This window comes from Dendrobates tinctorius, unplaced genomic scaffold (assembly GCF_039654945.1).
Source record: "Dendrobates tinctorius isolate UK_male_01 unplaced genomic scaffold, ASM3965494v1 ptg000059l, whole genome shotgun sequence".
In the NCBI taxonomy this organism is placed as follows: domain Eukaryota; kingdom Metazoa; phylum Chordata; class Amphibia; order Anura; family Dendrobatidae; genus Dendrobates; species Dendrobates tinctorius.
The window spans coordinates 9,702,596-9,722,153 of record NW_027361727.1 but is presented as its reverse complement, the minus strand read 5'-3'; the positions used below and the strand labels follow the sequence as shown (position 1 = coordinate 9,722,153).

General features: G+C 45.8%; 1 protein-coding gene across 4 annotated transcripts in view; it reads right to left on the bottom strand.

Moving 5' to 3' along the window:
* Window positions 1-19,558, bottom strand: part of GALNT18 (polypeptide N-acetylgalactosaminyltransferase 18) — a 253,671-nt gene that overhangs the window by 17,607 nt on the left and 216,506 nt on the right. For all 4 annotated transcript variants that reach the window (XM_073578383.1, XM_073578381.1, XM_073578382.1 and 1 more), the window contains exons 7-10: window positions 14,704-14,889; window positions 10,155-10,292; window positions 7,474-7,569; window positions 324-488 (exon numbers count right to left, since the gene is read on the bottom strand). In XM_073578383.1, coding sequence (XP_073434484.1) covers window positions 324-488; window positions 7,474-7,569; window positions 10,155-10,292; window positions 14,704-14,889 — 585 coding nt within the window. The remainder of the gene's footprint in view (window positions 1-323; window positions 489-7,473; window positions 7,570-10,154; window positions 10,293-14,703; window positions 14,890-19,558) is intronic.

Genomic DNA, 19,558 nt, shown 5'->3' with positions numbered 1-19,558 from the left:
CTGGAGTATAATACAGGATGTAACTCAGGATCAGTAATGTAATGAATGTACACAGTGACTGCACCAGCAGAATAGTGAGTGCAGCTCTGGAGTATAATACAGGATGTAACTCAGGATCAGTAATGTAATGAATGTACACAGTGACTGCACCAGCAGAATAGTGAGTACAGCTCTGGGGTATAATGCAGGATGTAACTCAGGATCAGGACATAACTGTGCACAGAGGAGACACAGTTGTGTGTGATATGTGACAGTCAGACTTTGTGTTTAGGTCTCTCTTTTGCCCCATAGACTGTTGTTTATATGTTATAATGGACGATTACCTGATTAAATTGCCAGTACAGTTTCATCCTCTTGGCTCTGGCGTAGTTGCATTCGATCAGTCTCGGCCGGCTGTTCACATCCACCAAGCAGCGGTTGTCGTCGTCATCCATTGTTGGACTTAAGACGCCGACGTGAAGTTGCTGGGAGCTGGAGTAGTAAACGTTCTGCAGATGGGAGCAGACAGGACTTCAGTATCGCGAGGATCTCATGCTGATCACATTCTAATGGAGTTACAATGTTTTTCTAATCTACAGTGTCTGACAATTCCTTGGTATTTCTAAGATCTCTACTCGCCAACAGTGGAGATTTCTTGATAACAGAGCGCTTGTCTTTTCTTGCTTACACGTCTGAAAATCTGATAGCGAATCTTCTGGTTTAAATGGAGACTGTCAGCACAAAATGACTGTTCAAATCAAGCACAGAGCAGTTTGCATATTCTCAGCTCTCTGACTCCAATCTCCTCTGGATTCTGTATAAATCGAGGAAGAAGAGGGCAGAGCTAGGTGGAAAACAGTAGAAGGAAGGTGCACTGAGCTCTTCGGCCACACCAAGGGTGTGCCGACCACCTCTGCTTGGTTTGAACAGTCATTTTGTGCTGACAGATTTTCAGTCTTTGAATATTTACAGATCTTGAGAATGGAACCACATGGTCTATTAGAAAATTGCCGAATTCTTCACGGCACAATCTGCAAGGTTCATTTACATCACCCCTTTAATAGAGCGAGCGGGGGGACAGGTTTACATCTTTCTCTAGATAATCTGGTTTTCTTGAGTCTTCATCTCATATCTAGTTTTTACTTTCATGTCTTTCCTGATTTAAGTGATCTGGCGCCCGGCACTCGTGTTATTCATTTTTTACCCGTCAGCGGGTGTCAGGTTTGTCACCTGAACCGTGCTCCTGGCGCCCCGGCCCCCTCCGCGAGCCTCCATCAGCGCTGTAACCGATAGAATACAATTTCCGAACAGTCACCTTTGATTCGCAGGGCTCATTAGGCAGGAGTCGGCGGGCGTCTGCACCGCGCATATTAATGACGGCGCTATGCTTTTCGTTATTGTTATCATTGTACAAAAAAATGGAGGCTGATTGCGGTACTCCATCACTGTCGGCGGGGTTTTGTATTTTTTTAAAGGGGCCATGTAGGCTTTTACGCACAGAAGCTTAGATTGCTCTTCTACATATACTCTGGGGTTTCTGTCAGGGATTTGCTTACTGCAGCACCTTCCCCGGCTCCCAGCTGATCCTGATGATGAATGTCCTCCTTTGACACCTCCTGATTTAGATGCCTCTCGTCTGAGCCATGTGACCCAATTAAAGCGACTTCTTTGCCGGCAAAGCTCTCTGTGATTTAGATAGCAAGGTTTCGATGAACATCGGGGTCCCTTTAAGAGCGCGTACTGATCGTGTTGACAGCTAGGTGCACAGACAGACGTGCAATGTGCTGCCGTATAGCTGCATTGGCAAATAACGGCATCGGATTAAAAAGTGCCGAGTCCAGAAGTTAATTAACATTTTTTTTAAAAATAATCCTAATAAAAAAAAGTAATTGCACATGAATGTTATGGACTGCAGCTCATCAGCGGCCATAGTTAAATGTCTAGATCGGCTCAGTGTGCGGGTGCATGCACGTGCGACATTTCCGCAGCAGTAAGTGCAGCCGGGGATTTCGCTGCCGGGGCGGCGCGTTTATGCTGCACCTCTCACCATTTGCACCGCAGAGACTGAAATCTGCAATGACAACTGCAGCATAAATTGCCGCTTAACATGTCCCACTCCCCGCAGGGTGCACGAGAGATTTCTTTAAAATCTCATACTAACTGCTGCTACTGTAATGTGCTGCTAATTTTCTATCTACTAAATCAGGACGGAAAATCCGCTGTATATGCACTTTACATTAACCCCTGGGGGGGGAAGCGACTCACTGCAGATTAGCTGCAGGGATTGTGCCCTTTATCTGAAAAAATATCCATGAACTAGCAGCACAAACCGGGATAATGCTATGCTTTTTTTTTAAACTTTTTTTTTTTTATTTTTAAATAAAAAGACAAATTTTTTTTGGATACATTTATGGTATGTAGAAATTAGCGAACCCAAACCGTAAAGTTCAGGGTTCGTACCGGTGTAGAATTCTGAACACGGACTTCTCCTGGAAGTCAGTTTTACAGTTCAGGAGTTCGATAGAGAGAGCGAGGACTCTAAAGTTTGGGTCCCCATTGATTTCAATGGGGTTCGGGATCAGGTTAAAGTTCGGGTACACTTCAGAGCACTGGACTAAAGGGTACCAGTACCCGAAGTTCCAGGGGTCCGCTCATCATGGAGAAAATCTGCAGAAGAAACTGAGTGGCGGCTCAGATCCTCTATGCACACGCTGTTAAAAGCAAAGAACTGCAGAAGTGACCGTTTCGTGCCGGAGGCCAGGTAACCCAAACTCTGCAGTTTTCCGCTGCATTATTTTTTTCTGCAGAAAATTTGCTGCATTTAACAAGTCAAGGACAGTTAATGCGTTTTCAAGACTCTGCCGTCCTCTGCGTCTCATGGATGACTGTTCTTTCCAGTAACTTTTCAGAATAAATGTTTACATGAGGAATAACAGGGTTTCTGCTCATTAGATAATTTTCACTAGTTTTCCCCTCGTCAGGTTCTCTTAATTTGCTGCTGGGAGGAGACAAGCTGCTATGATGATTCCCCTGCACAGGACGCAGAGACAAGAGGGATTCCTGCTCTTCATTCCTTTGTCAGACAGAGAGAAACAGCAGCAACATGGAGGACGTTATAAAGCAGTAGGGATCTGTGTACCTCAGAATCCAGCTCTGTAATGAGGGAAAAGACTTGTTGAGAGCTCAGTATGATCTTTCTGTGTCTCCCTCTGCCTGTTTCCTCATGCTGCTCCTCTCTTCTCCACAAAGTATAATGAATAGGAGGTGCAACCTGACCCCGCTCTGTGCGGACATCCACCTTGGCTTGACCAAGACAGATTTAAGCTGTTTCTTGCAGTGGATGGTGAGTGTAGGAGGCAGGGGAAGAAGGGGCTCATAAGTGGAGAAAGGAGCCTATTGCTCTGATTAAAATATATTATAAACTTTGTTTTGATTTATGCAAAGATGAGGCTGAACCGTGTGTTTGCTTTACCCTTCAGACTTCTTTTGAGGAGTCTGAAGAAAGAAACATCTTAAATTGGGTTTTTGAAGTGTAAAAATATAAAAATGCATAAAAAAGCAAGAAAAATGCATTATATATATATAACACTGTATATATAATACATATTATTGGAGAAAGAGCACACGAGCATAAAACAAGAAATCAGTATTCACTACAACCCTTTGGGGCTATTATGTAACACTTCCCCCTTAAGACTCTCCCCCCCCCCCCCCCCCGCTTTTATTCTACATAACCAGAGAAGAGCGGATGTAGGAGTCAATCATGTCGTCCTCGGTCCACATTACTGCGCTCTTTCACCTTGCCGGTGGCTGCTATCGATCGGCCCCCGTTTTATCACATCAGTTACATCTGTATTAAAAATTGATGGATGCTTCACAGTAGAGGATGAGATGGCAGCGGGGGAGGGGAGAGGGTGGGAGAGCCGCCTGCTACACGTGTCTGCAGCCTGCAACATGTGCACATCACATAATGGTTTATATAAAGGGACACCTGCAACTGTATGAGATAGTGAATATATGCACAGACGGCAATCCCTCTGGGTATCCGGACCCCAAAAAACAGCCATATAGGAATTGATACCACTTGTCTAACAAATGTGTATTATAAGACAGTAAGAAGAAACATCTGGAAATTATTGCATTGTTGGCTGCAGTACCGCTTTTCACCACTGTGGCAGCGGTAAACCCTTTCCATAGAAACGAACGCAATAGCGCCACCTGTGATGGAGAAACTTGCAATATTTTGTGGTTGGGAGGTTCATCCAGTAATGGGAGATGCCTTGCTGTAATTATGGAAAATAACTCTATAACCTAGGTATAGTTTTAGGTGATAAAATTCTTTCCCTTTAAGAAGTATATTCTATGTAAGGATTGTTATTATGCAAAGCTGAATTGAAGTGTCAGTCTCCTCACCTCCTGCGGGATTGAAAGGTCGGCGTGCGTTTTTCTCGATACAAAGGCAACGTTAGGTTTTTCCCCCCCAATGACTGAGACTGAAAGGCGTCCAACATCTGATTGTTCTCGATTGACTTTTCGCTCTGCATGACTAATCCCTATGAATGAAAACCGCGGCTATTTTCGTTGGGCTGCAATTATTCAGTTACTTCCATCCTGCGTGCTCTCGGACTTGAATGGCGTCGCAGCGGGGGCTGGGCTTTCACTCAATCTCTTGCTTAAAAGTTCATCAACCTTCTTAAGGCTGTTATTGTTGAGAGGCCGTCACATGGCGATGCCGACCCTTAAGCATATGGGGTCCCATCGCAAGAGGAGAGTCGTAATAAACGTGGGGAGGGGAGGATATCTGGTGGCGGGGGCATTGCACGGCTAGTCCCAGTGCTATATGGGACGCTATACTGTATATACCGTACGATGAAAAGTCGTAAGAGGCGAACCTGGAAGCCGATCGGCAGTAATCGCCAAAGTGGAGAAAGAGGAAAGTTATGCGGTGTGAACCTAGCCTTATTTGGTGAACATGATTTACACGCATAACATTTTTCAGCCCTAGCAAAGTGGAAAGGTGGAATCTTTTTTTCAGGGGGGCACGGAGATCAAGTTTTATTATTTTGTGTTTCTTTTTAAATCTGCAGGGTGTCAATATTTTGTGCAGAATCTGTTTAGATTTTGAGCCGTTTCAAAGGAAAGGGATAAATCTGCAGCAAAATCTCGATTAAAAAAAAAAATCTGCGCTACATGTGGGTCGCCCTCCCAGGGCTGTAGGGTACTCTGTACCGGGCCGGTATCAGCGGGATGTGTCACAGCAGCGGTGACCCGGTCCGTGGCCCTGGGCGCCCAATGTAAAAAGGGGAGATTGAATGGTGGAATGTAGTTAATGGAATAGTTTGTGACGCCACCTGTGGTGTTCGGCAAGTGAGATGTTAGGCAGACGCTGCATGCAGGTCCTCTGGGGCTGGTGGTGTGTTGCAGCCAAGATGCTGTAGCTCCCCACAGGTGGAGCTGTAGCCCCAGGGCAGTATAGATGTTGGGGTAGAGGAGAGGCGCAAGCGGTGTAGAAGCCGGTACCCAGATGTAGCGGGGCTGGATGCGTTGGCGCGAGAATGAATGGAGGACACCAGGGCTTGTAGTTCCAAAGCTTTACTCACAGTCTGTAGTACACACCGGTGCCTGCCTCCGTGCCGTGTCCTCCGGGTCAGAGACTCAGTCAACCTCCAGGCCAGATGGAATACTCCCTTCCAACACTCCGCCAACATGTGCCTTTCTGAACGTCTCCTCTTATAGCGCCATTAAGTGTGAAGTACTCCCAGTACTGAGTTACACTGGAGTGCCTCCTGACAGATGTTCCCAAGAACTCTACTTGTACGGCAGACAGCTGTAGCCTGCTTCGGGGACTCCTTACTCCTGAGTCCCGGCTCACTATCAATGTTGCTGTTGTGCCCCCAAGTCTGAGATGGGAGTAGTGCATTTACAGCCCACTACTCCACCGGTGTCTACTGCAGAACCATTAGTGTCCATACAACCTCGGGGACCGGGCCCTGGCCTTGCGCTTAGAACTTCTAGGCAGGGTTCTTCCTCTAACCCACGTCCTCTGTTCCCTTTTACTCCAACGTTCCGTACTAGTCTTTCCTTCTTATGGAAGATCAGGTTTCGGCTCAATGTCTTTCTCCTTCTTTCCTTTCCCGTGCCAGCAGACCCAGGTCACTGAGATCTGCTGCAGCACCTCCTTCCTCCATCCCTCTTCCAGGGATCTTCTTTCCTCACCCCTCTCTGAGTGACTCACTGACTGACCTCGAACTGACTGAAATTCTAAACCTTCCCGCTCTTTCATGTATTCTAACTCCACCCGCCTCCCAGCACATTTCATGTTCCAAGCAGGGAGCCACCAAAGGTTCTCTGCTACACTCCAAGCAGGGAGCCGCAATGTGGCTTTGCGGAACTACTGTTGTGTGGGATGCAGGTGTTGGAGCGTGGTCAGGAGCCTCCATCTTACCTGGATGGTGGGGTACCACACCTCAGGAGGAGGTGCAGTACCTCTGTGGCGACTGAGCCTCAGGGGCGCCACACATGTGTAATGTGTGAATACAGCCTTAAGGGTCTCTCCAGCTCCAGCCTGAGACAGACAATGGCAGGATGTGACTACGGTCTGCAATCCCTGGACTCACCGAGGGTCTCCAGACCCCAACTGACAGTCATACAAGCTGACAAGAGCCTGGAGCAGGTGACCTATGGTCACTGTGGGGGTCCGTTCATGAACTGTGAAAAACAGACTTGTGTATGGAGCCTTAGGCTACGTGCAAAAACACGGTTTTGTTTTTTTCTGCACGATGAAATATCAATTTAGTGATTTTGATTAGTGCATTTGTTCTTTTGTTGGATTTGACTCCGGTTCTTTTTTTTTTTTAAATGCATTTTTTTAGTGCCAAAACAATGGGGTAGAAACAGGGAAAAAAAAAAGTTGCTCTCAAAAACGCAAAGCTCAAAAGTATCTTTACATGCACCAGTTTTCATCAAATTACATCCACTTTTCTTGAACTGTTAAATGCATTTTTTTTTTTTTTGCACAAAAAACGCAGTGGAGAAGATTCTGAATTTACGCTACATGTGAACATGGCTCTTTATACAATGGGGCGGAGTTACTAATCCTAAGGGTGCAGTCAGACCGTATGAATCAGAATGCAATGTACGGACTGGCCGGCGGCTCTCCCCAACCAAGCAAGACAGCTGCATAGAAATACATGAAGCTGTCACCCGCAGGTAGGGAGAGCCGCCGGCCAGTCCGCGCACTGCGCTCCAATTTATACGACCGTCTGACTGCGCCCTAATATTCAGCCATAAAGTTTGAGAATCGACCATATTTATTGCAGTGGATGACGCGTCTCATGTCCCTTTGGTCTAAATCTGTCAGATAATTTATACCATTTTTTTTTACATAAAAATGTTTGCACAGCTTTTTCACTTGGCACATTTCAAATAACTACAAAAAAAAGTGTCCAAAGGGAATAATAATAAATGTGGTGAAAGGCGCGCAGTGGAAAGAACCTGTGGAGTGAGCCCATGGCAGATGTACAGGATGGGGACGTTGTCCGTGTCCGGCCCTTGGTCAAGGCACAGGTCTGTCTTCAGGGAGTTCTGCAGCTGAAAAGCAAAAAATAAAAAAAGTAAAACAACATGAGACTATGACGAGGTTCCTAAAACCCAACACTGCCCGCATCTACCGATCCATCCCGCCAAACGTCTCCACGCGGATAGGCTAATTACATAACGTATGACTCGGGGTTATAAGCGATTCCCCTCCATTTGTGTCAGGACAAATGGTGCACAGGCGTGGGGGCAACAGTAACGTTTTTATGTTTTGTTTTTTTTTTCCAAATGCCGCGTACACAGCGCAATAAAGAGTCAGCGGTGAGCGCGGCCTCTGTATTACAGTCCGTCATGGTGGAGGAATAGATAAGTATTCCGTACAACTTCTATAGGATCGGCCCAGATGGGTCTACGCTGCACAATCAGCACCAGGGTCACGTAGACGTGCGGATTACAGGGTCTGCCACTGCCGCCGTCATTCACATTGGTATAAAATGACATATTAATCAAAGACAAAGTGGACTGAGAAATTGGATCTGCTCCTTCAAGCAAAGAAAAGATATTTATTGTCCCATCTGATTAACAAACTCATTGTGACTTTAATGTGAAACTTGACTGCCGCGCGGCCGGCGAGGAGACAAGAGATTTACCGGGTGCGCGGCTGGGACCGCTCTGGAATGACACTTTAACCTTGTCCTGTGACTGTGGGCAAAGTGAATGAAGACCAGAAACTGTGCGAAAATTAGCTATGGGGCGGAAGGTCGGTCGCCTCCTCTCTGCTTGCTTTATCATGCATGAATCCGCCATGTCCGGGGACTAATGAGCGACTAAATAATGGCGCACTCAGATCGCCCCCATTTAACATTCTGCAGGCTCAATTACGGAAAGGACCATGGATGCGATTCATTCTGAAAACGATGGGAACCTCCTGGAATAAAGCAGTCTGTATGCATTTCTATGTAATGCGAGGTCTGGAAAGCTTCGTAATCAGCTTTCAGGGGCTCTGTTATGGCCGCCATAACGCAGCAGAAGACGACTGTACAGACTCCTTGCATTCCCAGGATGCAGTATATGTTGTAGGGAGCGTGCCGATGCATAGAGCAGAGCTCGCAGTGTACAGAATGGGTGCTAGCTGTGTTATACAGCCAGCAGCACCCGGAGCCAGCTCTGATCACTGCTTATTGATCAGTTAGATGTGGCTGTCAATCTCTCACAGCGGCATTTATGTTGACTGTCCCCAGCGGGGTTTACAGTATCAGTGCCCATCAGCCTCAATTGTCGAAGAGCTCCGAAGCTTCCACAAGTTGTGTTTCATAGGAGTGTTATTTCTACTATATACTGTAATAATGAAGAATTGCAGTATATGGAAGAAGTGATCAAACGAAGAGGATTAAGACCTTAAGGAGTGCTAAAAAGTGAAAAAAGTAGCAGAAAAAAAAAAAAGTTATATATATATGTCTCGAAAAAAATGGCGACATATACCAAATTATTCCTTTTTTACAAAATTATTTTTTTAACCAGTATAATAGAAAAAAAAATCCTATACAATTTTTGGTAGCGTCGCAATTGGACTGACCGAGGAAATTTTAATCGCATAAATAAACGCTGTAAAAAAACAAAAAAAAAAAAAAAACACAAAATAACGCTGGTGTATTAATAGAAGTGCGGACTGAAAGCAGCGCAAAGGATTAAAGCCGCCCCTCTGGCTGGGAGCGGATTATTCATAAACCTTCTGTTTATAAGCCGCGTGTTTCCAGCCACAGTCGTGTGACCGGCCCCTTCTCACATGTCCACACTACTCCGGTCATGTGACTGGTCAGAAAATAAGGTGCAATTCCCCTTTAATGATATGTCCCAGGGTTAAAGGAGATGACATTGTTGTGAGGCAGCTTTGATCTTTTTCATTATTCCATTTTTCGCCGGCTTTTTGATGCATTATTTAGTGCTTTGTGTCTATGGTTTTTCTTTACACAAAATGTTTCTTTCCCTTTTACAACTATTTTTAAGCTTTGTTCGTGTTCCCGTTTTGTCTTCACCAATGTAGGTAAAGTTTGTGCCCCAAAATTTTAATTTTTATAACATTTTGCAAATTATTTATATTTCTGCTACTTTTTGGCGCGAAAAGGCACAAAGATGGGTTTAAAAAAAAAAAAAAAAAAAAAAAAAAAAAAAAAAGCATTTTTGACTTGTGTGTAAAAATCAGCAAGCGAATTTCATTAATTAAAAAAAGTCAATGAATAGAAGACAAAAAGAGAAACTTATCTTTGCTTGCTGTCAGTGAACTGGGAAAAAACATCTGAGGCTAGAAGTCTAATTTAAGGCAATTTGCAGCCTGGCGCACTATTGCTACATGTAAGGATGGGATACAACTGTAGCAAAGCTTCAGCTGTGAGAGTAATTAAGCTTTGACAGGCTTTTAGTCTATGGATGTAAATATGAATGTTCCTATTCTGACAGCAAGCCGAGATCCTGAAAATGAGGCGGAACTGAAACCCAAAAACTATAAGAAAGTTGCATAACTTTTCATCATGGAAGGATTATATTTTGTTTGCAGAAAAAAATCCACCAGCGTGGAGGGGAGAGCCGTGTGCTCCTCCTGCCACTATCAGTAGAGGGTCTGTAGTTCGGACGCCACTCACCACGCCATAGGCGATGTTGTCAGAGTAGGTTCTCATCTCTGGATACACTGTGACCAGGTACCACCGAAAGGTCTTACACCGCAGCCGCTTCCTCAGGGCTTTCCTCTCCGAAATGTCACCTATGTCAATGCCGGGGTCCTGCAAGAGAGAGAAAGCAGAGAAATGAATCCAGCCCTCGCCCGGCACCTGTGATGGTTGTCAGTGAGGAGAAGATCGGATGTGACAGACGGAACGTCAGCAGAGAGAGAAGCCGTGATCCACTGGGACTAACACATCGGGGCGGCGGATTATCGCGCAGAACTACGGCAAATGTTCCACCTGAACAAATGTGTATATATATACACATGTTCAGATTTTGCAGCTGTTATTAGTTTTTCAACCATCCTTGGAAAGAAATAGTCAGGACCCGACGAAAGCTGAATCACGATCTCCTCTGTGCAGGCTTGTGGACCCCCCATCAAAGCTGGCCTGGAGGAACTCCCTCTCTAAGCTGGCCTGGAGGAACTCCCTCTCTAAGCTGGCCTGGAGGAACTCCCTCTCTAAGCTGGCCTGGAGGAACTCCCTCTCTAAGCTGGCCTGGAGGAACTCCCTCTCTAAGCTGGCCTGGAGGAACTCCCTCTCTAAGCTGGCCTGGAGGAACTCCCTCTCTAAGCTGGCCTGGAGGAACTCCCTCTCTAAGCTGGCCTGGAGGAACTCCCTCTCTAAGCTGGCCTGGAGGAACTCCCTCTCTAAGCTGGCCTGGAGGAACTCCCTCTCTAAGCTGGCCTGGAGGAACTCCCTCTCTAAGCTGGCCTGGAGGAACTCCCTCTCTAAGCTGGCCTGGAGGAACTCCCTCTCTAAGCTGGCCTGGAGGAACTCCCTCTCTAAGCTGGCCTGGAGGAACTCCCTCTCTAAGCTGGCCTGGAGGAACTCCCTCTCTAAGCTGGCCTGGAGGAACTCCCTCTCTAAGCTGGCCTGGAGGAACTCCCTCTCTAAGCTGGCCTGGAGGAACTCCCTCTCTAAGCTGGCCTGGAGGAACTCCCTCTCTAAGCTGGCCTGGAGGAACTCCCTCTCTAAGCTGGCCTGGAGGAACTCCCTCTCTAAGCTGGCCTGGTGGACCCCCCCCTATAAGTTGGCCAAACTTGCTAGCAACTGAATACAATTATCAATCATTTCTTCATTATTCCACATAAAGGACAAGTTTCGTCCTTCTACCGCTGAAGAAATTCCACCAAAAACCTTAAAAAATGGGGCCAAAGGAGCCCGATCGCTTTCCACATCATAACGGTTTATCGTCTGTGGTTTGAGCTTTCCCAGCAGCTGTTACTGCCTCTCTCCTGCGGTTGACGCTGTCGGTGCCTGGTGCTAAAGCTCAGCACGCAGAGCCGCACAGTTCTGGTGCTCCTGCAGTGCATTGTGGGATCTTGTACCGGATTCTGCAGCACGTATACCAGAATAGTATAGAGGACAGGCTTAGGGGGAAGGATTAGCAGGATAATATAGCGGCAGGCTTAGCGGGATACTATAGAGGGGCAGGTATACCAGGATAATATAGGGGCAGGCTTAGCGAGATACCAGGATAATATAGGGGGAAGGATTAGCAGGATAATATAGGCGGCCAGATTTAGTGGGACAATACTGGGGGCAGGATTAGCGGGATAATATAGGGGCAGAATTAGCAGGATACTATAGAAGAGAAAACAAGGGCGGGGGCGCAGACATAGGGCTTCACCTGGTATAAATCAATTAAAATATAAAAGTACTCTGGAGTACTCACCCTTTATGGGTTGTGTTCAGACACAACCACTCTCAACGTTTGTTGCAGTCATATAGCTGCTGCAGAGCTCGTGCAGGTGGACAGCGTCCACTAGGTATCATAAGTTGAGGATCCAAGAAAAGCACTTCTGAGCATCCGCGCTGCTTTAGTGATAAGAATTCTTCAGAAATCCATATAAATCTTTCAAGTTCTTTATTATATGTACTACAGAAACTATGCGTTTCGAGGTGACAAACCGCACCTCTTCTTCAGGTTACAGTACAGAGTTGTCAACTCTGTACTGTAACCTGAAGAAGAGGTGCGGTTTGTCACCTCGAAATGCGTAGTTTCTGTAGTACATATAATAAAGAACTTGAAAGATTTATATGGATTTCTGAAGAATTCTTATCACTAAAGCAGCGCGGATGCTCAGAAGTGCTTTTCTTGGATCCTCAACTCAGGATACTATAGAGGGGCAGGTATAGCGGGATAATATAGGCAGCAGGATACTGTAGAGGGGCAGGCTTAGCGGGATACTGTAGAGGAGCAGGCTTAGCGGGATACTGTAGAGGAGCAGGCTTAGAAGGATACTGTAGAGGGGCAGGCTTAGAAGGATACTGTAGAGGGGCAGGCTTAGCGGGATACTGTAGAGGGGCAGGCTTAGCGGGATACTGTAGAGGGGCAGGCTTAGCGGGATACTGTAGAGGGGCAGGCTTAGCGGGATGCTGTAGAGGGGCAGGCTTAGCGGGATGCTGTAGAGGGGCAGGCTTAGTGGGATACTGTAGAGGGGCAGGCTTAGTGGGATACTGTAGAGGAGCAGGCTTAGGGGAATAATGTAGAGGGGCAGGCTTAGCGGGATACTGTAGAGAGACAGGCTTAGCGGGATACTGTAGAGGGGCAGGCTTAGAAGGATACTGTAGAGGGACAGGCTTAGCGGGATACTGTAGAGACAGGCTTAGCGGGATACTGTAGAGGGGCAGGCTTAGAAGGATACTGTAGAGGAGCAGGCTTAGCGGGATACTGTAGAGGGACAGGCTTAGCGGGATACTGTAGAGGGGCAGGCTTAGAAGGATACTGTAGAGGGACAGGCTTAGCGGGATACTGTAGAGGGACAGGCTTAGCGGGATACTGTAGAGGGGTAGGCTTAGAAGGATACTGTAGAGGAGCAGGCTTAGGGGAATACTGTAGAGGGGCAGGCTTAGCGGGATACTGTAGAGAGACAGGCTTAGCGGGATACTGTAGAGGGGCAGGCTTAGAAGGATACTGTAGAGGGGCAGGCTTAGAAGGATACTGTAGAGGGGCAGGCTTAGAAGGATACTGTAGAGGGACAGGCTTAGCGGGATACTGTAGAGGGACAGGCTTAGCGGGATACTGTAGAGGGGTAGGCTTAGAAGGATACTGTAGAGGAGCAGGCTTAGGGGAATACTGTAGAGGGGCAGGCTTAGCGGGATACTGTAGAGAGACAGGCTTAGCGGGATACTGTAGAGGGGCAGGCTTAGCGGGATACTGTAGAGGGGCAGGCTTAGAAGGATACTGTAGAGGGGCAGGCTTAGAAGGATACTGTAGAGGGGCAGGCTTAGAAGGATACTGTAGAGGAGCAGGCTTAGCGGGATACTGTAGAGGGACAGGCTTAGCGGGATACTGTAGAGAGACAGGCTTAGCGGGATACTGTAGAGGGGCAGGCTTAGAAGGATACTGTAGAGGGGCAGGCTTAGAAGGATACTGTAGAGGGGCAGGCTTAGAAGGATACTGTAGAGGGACAGGCTTAGCGGGATACTGTAGAGGGACAGGCTTAGCGGGATACTGTAGAGGGGTAGGCTTAGAAGGATACTGTAGAGGAGCAGGCTTAGGGGAATACTGTAGAGGGGCAGGCTTAGCAGGATACTGTAGAGAGACAGGCTTAGCGGGATACTGTAGAGGGGCAGGCTTAGCGGGATACTGTAGAGGGGCAGGCTTAGCGGGATACTGTAGAGGGGCAGGCTTAGCGGGATACTGTAGAGGGGCAGGCTTAGAAGGATACTGTAGAGGGGCAGGCTTAGAAGGATACTGTAGAGGAGCAGGCTTAGCGGGATACTGTAGAGGGACAGGCTTAGCGGGATACTGTAGAGGGGCAGGCTTAGAAGGATACTGTAGAGGGACAGGCTTAGCGGGATACTGTAGAGGGACAGGCTTAGCGGGATACTGTAGAGGGGTAGGCTTAGAAGGATACTGTAGAGGAGCAGGCTTAGGGGAATACTGTAGAGGGGCAGGCTTAGCGGGATACTGTAGAGAGACAGGCTTAGCGGGATACTGTAGAGGGGCAGGCTTAGAAGGATACTGTAGAGGGGCAGGCTTAGAAGGATACTGTAGAGGGGCAGGCTTAGAAGGATACTGTAGAGGGACAGGCTTAGCGGGATACTGTAGAGGGACAGGCTTAGCGGGATACTGTAGAGGGGCAGGCTTAGAAGGATACTGTAGAGGAGCAGGCTTAGGGGAATACTGTAGAGGGGCAGGCTTAGCGGGATACTGTAGAGAGACAGGCTTAGCGGGATACTGTAGAGAGACAGGCTTAGCGGGATACTATAGAGGGGCAGGCTTAGTGGGAATGGGTAGGATCTCTAAGACCTATAAAATTGACCCACTCACTTGCCGCTAGGTACGCCCTCACAATTATTACAAAGTCTTGTTACATTCTTCTCTCTATATGGAATTGGCAACTAGCCCCTGTCTCGGGCGGTGGGCTTAGAGGACTTGTGCCAGTCTAGTTTTGTATGGACCCCCACCTGTACCTGTCTGGTAATACTGTAGTCTCCATTTTGGGTGGTGGGCGCTTACCTCTTGCGGTATGTTCCAAGCCATGTACACGTGACTCTTAAACTCGTCCATCCAGACCTCAGCCACCCGTAGGGCGTTCCTCCGGACGTGGGCTGTGAGGTCCTCTGTGTACGGCTTGTGCGCCCTCTCTATGTGGGCTATCCTAGAGCATGGTAGGACCTCCACGCTGCCCCCACACTGCCAAACCTAGAAGAAGCACAAAAGAAAATGGTCATGAGACTTCCCTCTTGTTATTTCCCTGCTTGTTAAGTTATTTCACAGTTGCCACAAATTAGTTCAAATTCTGAAATGCACATAGGGAAAAATAATGTTGCTGCCGCTGGCCTGCTTACTGATGGTTTCCAGATTTAGATATTTTTTTACATTGGAAAGTTACTTAAAATTACTGAAATGTCAAAAAAGGCAGTAAAGCTATATTAGGTTTTCTGGCTACTGTGGACCTATGATTTTAATAGCTGCAAAACCCAATCTATAGAGGAGCGCAGATTGTCCTGATATAGGAAAACACAATCTGTCAGAAGAAATGGAACAATCTGTTTCTAGAAATAATGACATCCCGGGCAGGGAATTCATCTTTGTCTGTGCTGGATCCTCGCTGTGCGGACACGTCTGGCAATGGAAAGCATTCCAATAACAAGTAGTGCGCGTGTGCGGTCACCCCGGCACGGCAGACGCGACTTATCCCAGAATGTAATGACAATATTGATCACTGGCAGAGATGAAAATCCTGTTTAATGCAGTCACCCGCACCGCCGAATCCACATTACAATACAAAGAAAACAAATTATACCTTCATTACCATCTGTTACGTCAATTATTTACGCTCTACCCCAGCACTGGCGAGGGGGCGGCTCACAGACTGGCATACGCCATCGTGCCCGGAATCGGCCATTACAGTGTTCAGAGGAAGTAATTGGATATCTTACAGCAGAAAATTAGAATCTATTCAAAGTATGTATGAAAGGGGTAGAATGGGTGCAGAATTAAGGAAGAAAGACTCCAACAACTCAAAAGTGTGATATCCTTGCATAACTTCACTTATGTCGATACATTTCAGTATTATACTCCAGAGCTGCACTCACTATTCTGCTGGTGCAGTCACTGTGTACATACATTACATTACTGATCCTGAGTTACCTCATGTATTATACCCCAGAGCTGCAATCACTATTCTGCTGGTGCAGTCACTGTGTACATACATTACATTACTGATCCTGAGCTACATCCTGTATTATACTCCATAGCTGCACTCACTATTCTGCTGGGGCAGTCACTGTGTACATACATTACATTACTGATCCTGAGTTACCTCATGTATTATACTCCAGAGCTGCACTCACTATTCTGCTGGTGCAGTCACTGTGTACATACATTACTGATCCTGAGCTACATCCTGTATTATACTCCATAGCTGCACTCACTATTCTGCTGATGCAGTCACTGTGTACATACATTACTGATCCTGAGTTACATCCTGTATTATACTCCAGAGCTACACTCTCTATTCTGCTGGTGCAGTCATTGTGTACATACAGGATGTAACTCAGGATCAGTAATGTATGTACACAATGACTGCACCAGCAGAATAGAGAGTGTAGCTCTGGAGTATAATACAGGATGTAACTCAGGATCAGTAATGTATTATACTCCAGAGCTACACTCTCTATTCTGCTGGTGCAGTCACTGTGTACATACATTACTGATACTGACCCTGAGTTATCTCCTGTATTATACCCCAGAGCTGCAATCACTATTCTACTGGTGTAGACACTGTGTACATACATTACTGATCCTGTACTGAACCAGAGTTACAACCTGTATTATACCCCAGAGCTGCACTCACTATTCTGCTGGTGCAGTCACTGTGTACATACATTACATTACTGATCCGGTACTGATCCTGAGTTACATCCTGTATTATACTCCAGAGCTGCACTCACTATTCTGCTGGTGCAGTCACTGTGTACATACATTACATGACTGATCCTGTACTGATCCTGAGTCACATCCTGTATTATACCTCAGGGCTGCACTCACTATTCTGCTGCTGCAGTCACTGTGTACATACATTATTGATCCTGAGTTACATCCTGTATTATACCCCAGAGCCGCACTCACTATTCTGCTGGTGCAGTCACTGTGTACATACATTACTGATCCTGAGTTACATTCTGTATTATACTCCAGAGTTGCACTCACTATTCTGCTGGTGGAGACACTGTGTACATACATACATTACTAATCCTGAGTCACATCCTGTATTATACCCCAGAGCTGCACTCACTATTCTGCTGGTGCAGTCACTGTGTACATACATTACTGATCCTGAGTTACATCCTGTATTATACTCCAGAGCTGCACTCACTATTCTGCTGGTGCAGTCACTGTGTACATACATTACTGATCCTGAGTTACATCCTGTATTATACTCCAGAGCTGCACTCACTATTCTGCTGGTGCAGTCACTGTATACATACATTACATTACTGATCCTGAGTTACATCCTGTATTATACTCCAGAGCTGCACTCACTATTCTGCTGGTGCAGTCACTGTGTACATACATTACATTACTGATCCTGAGTTACATCCTGTATTATGCTCCAGAGCTGCACTCACTATTCTGCTGGTGCAGTCACTGTGTACATACATTACATTACTGATCCTGAGTTACATCCTGTATTATACCCCAGAGCAGCACTCACTATTCTGCTGGTGCAGTCACTGTGTACATACATTACTGATCCTGAGTTACATCCTGTATTATACTCCAGAGCTGCACTCACTATTCTGTTGGTGCAGTCACTGTGTACATACATTACTGATCCTGAGTTACATCCTGTATTATACCCCAGAGCTGCACTCACTATTCTGCTGGTGCAGTCACTGTGTACATACATTACATTACTGATCCTGAGTTACATCCTGTATTATACCCCAGAGCTGCACTCACTATTCTGTTGGTGCAGTCACTGTGTACATACATTACTGATCCTGAGTTACATCCTGTATTATACTCCAGAGCTGCACTCACTATTCTGTTGGTGCAGTCACTGTGTACATACATTACTGATCCTGAGTTACATCCTGTATTATACCCCAGAGCTGCACTCACTATTCTGCTGGTGCAGTCACTGTGTGCATACATTACATTACTGATCCTGAGTGACATCCTATATTATACTCCAGAGCTGCGCTCCATAATGTTGCACATTTATCTGCAGTAATCCTGAGATACTATATGCATACACTAATGGTCAATAACACTGGTCAACAGCATTTTTGGTGCCAAAGATATTTCATCGAATTTAGGGTATTTTTGGGGTGCTGATTCTGAATATGTCATCAGTTTTGCCAGATTGGCTCAAGTTTTTGAGATTTTTGGTATCTTATTTATAGCACTTGTTGGTAAATGCGACGCATCATCTCATTAATTTCTTTGGATTAGTACTTGAACTGAGCAGTTCTCAATATAGTTTTGTGTTAATTAGTGTTCTAAAAGTTTGTTCATAGCTTGATTTTTGCACTAACTTTATGTTGTTGTCTGTTTTCCAGTGAAAAGCATGAACTCATCATGAAGAAGTTGTCTTAACGATCCAGACTCATTCTGTTACATTTGTGGTGAATATACACTGCCAAAACATAGAAGAAACATAACAGACTTCGTAAAAAAAGTGTATTTTGCCTATTTTGGGGTTATGCTTGGGGACCAAGACAAGTTTTGGGCACCACACATAGTGTGCAAAGCATGTATCGAATTATTACGAAAATGGAGCAAAGGACAAAGAAAAAGCTTCAAATTTGGTGTTCCAATGGTGTGGAGAGAGCCAAAAAATCATCATGATGACTGTTATTTATGGTAAACACAGGTACAGGCACATCTTCACAATGAGGGACAGGCCTTCTTGCAGATTCCATGTTACTCCCATTTTTGTTTCTTATGCTTATTGAATCCTTGCACTTGCACTGCACAGAAATAACAGTCATCATGATGATTTTTTGGCTCTCTCCACACCATTGGAACACCAAATTTGAAGCTTTTTCTTTGTCCTTTGCTCCATTTTCGTAATAATTCGATACATGCTTTGCACACTATGTGTGGTGCCCAAAACTTGTCTTGGTCCCCAAGCATAACCCCAAAATAGGCAAAATACACTTTTTTTACGAAGTGTGTTATGTTTCTTCTATGTTTTGGCAGTGTATATTCACCACAAATGTAACAGAATGAGTCTGGATCGTTAAGACAACTTCTTCATGATGAGTTCATGCTTTTCACTGGAAAACAGACAACAACATAAAGTTAGTGCAAAAATCAAGCTATGAACAAACTTTTAGAACACTAATTAACACAAAACTATATTGAGAACTGCTCAGTTCAAGTACTAATCCAAAGAAATTAATGAGATGATGCGTCGCATTTACCAACAAGTGCTATAAATAAGATACCAAAAATCTCAAAAACTTGAGCCAATCTGGCAAAACTGATGACATATTCAGAATCAGCACCCCAAAAATACCCCAAATTCATTAAAATATTTTGGACACCAGAAAAAAAATTTTTTTTCGTTGACCTGTGTAATTGGTCATTCTCCAGCTGTTCTGCAGCCACAGCTCCCAGCGTGACATACATGATGCAGACTCTTTGTGCATGTTGGGAAGTTTTGCAGCAGCTGGAAACCCACAGATCGGAGACCAGTGATGTAAACGCTGAGCAATCAATGGTTAATCTATGGCAGATGAATAACACTGAAGGGTGCACAGGACACCAGGCCGCACTGAGCAGTCAGACCCCCGCTCTCTTTTTGCACATGTAAGTGGCCAGCTGTGTGCTCGAGGCTGGTGATGTGGGGTCAGAG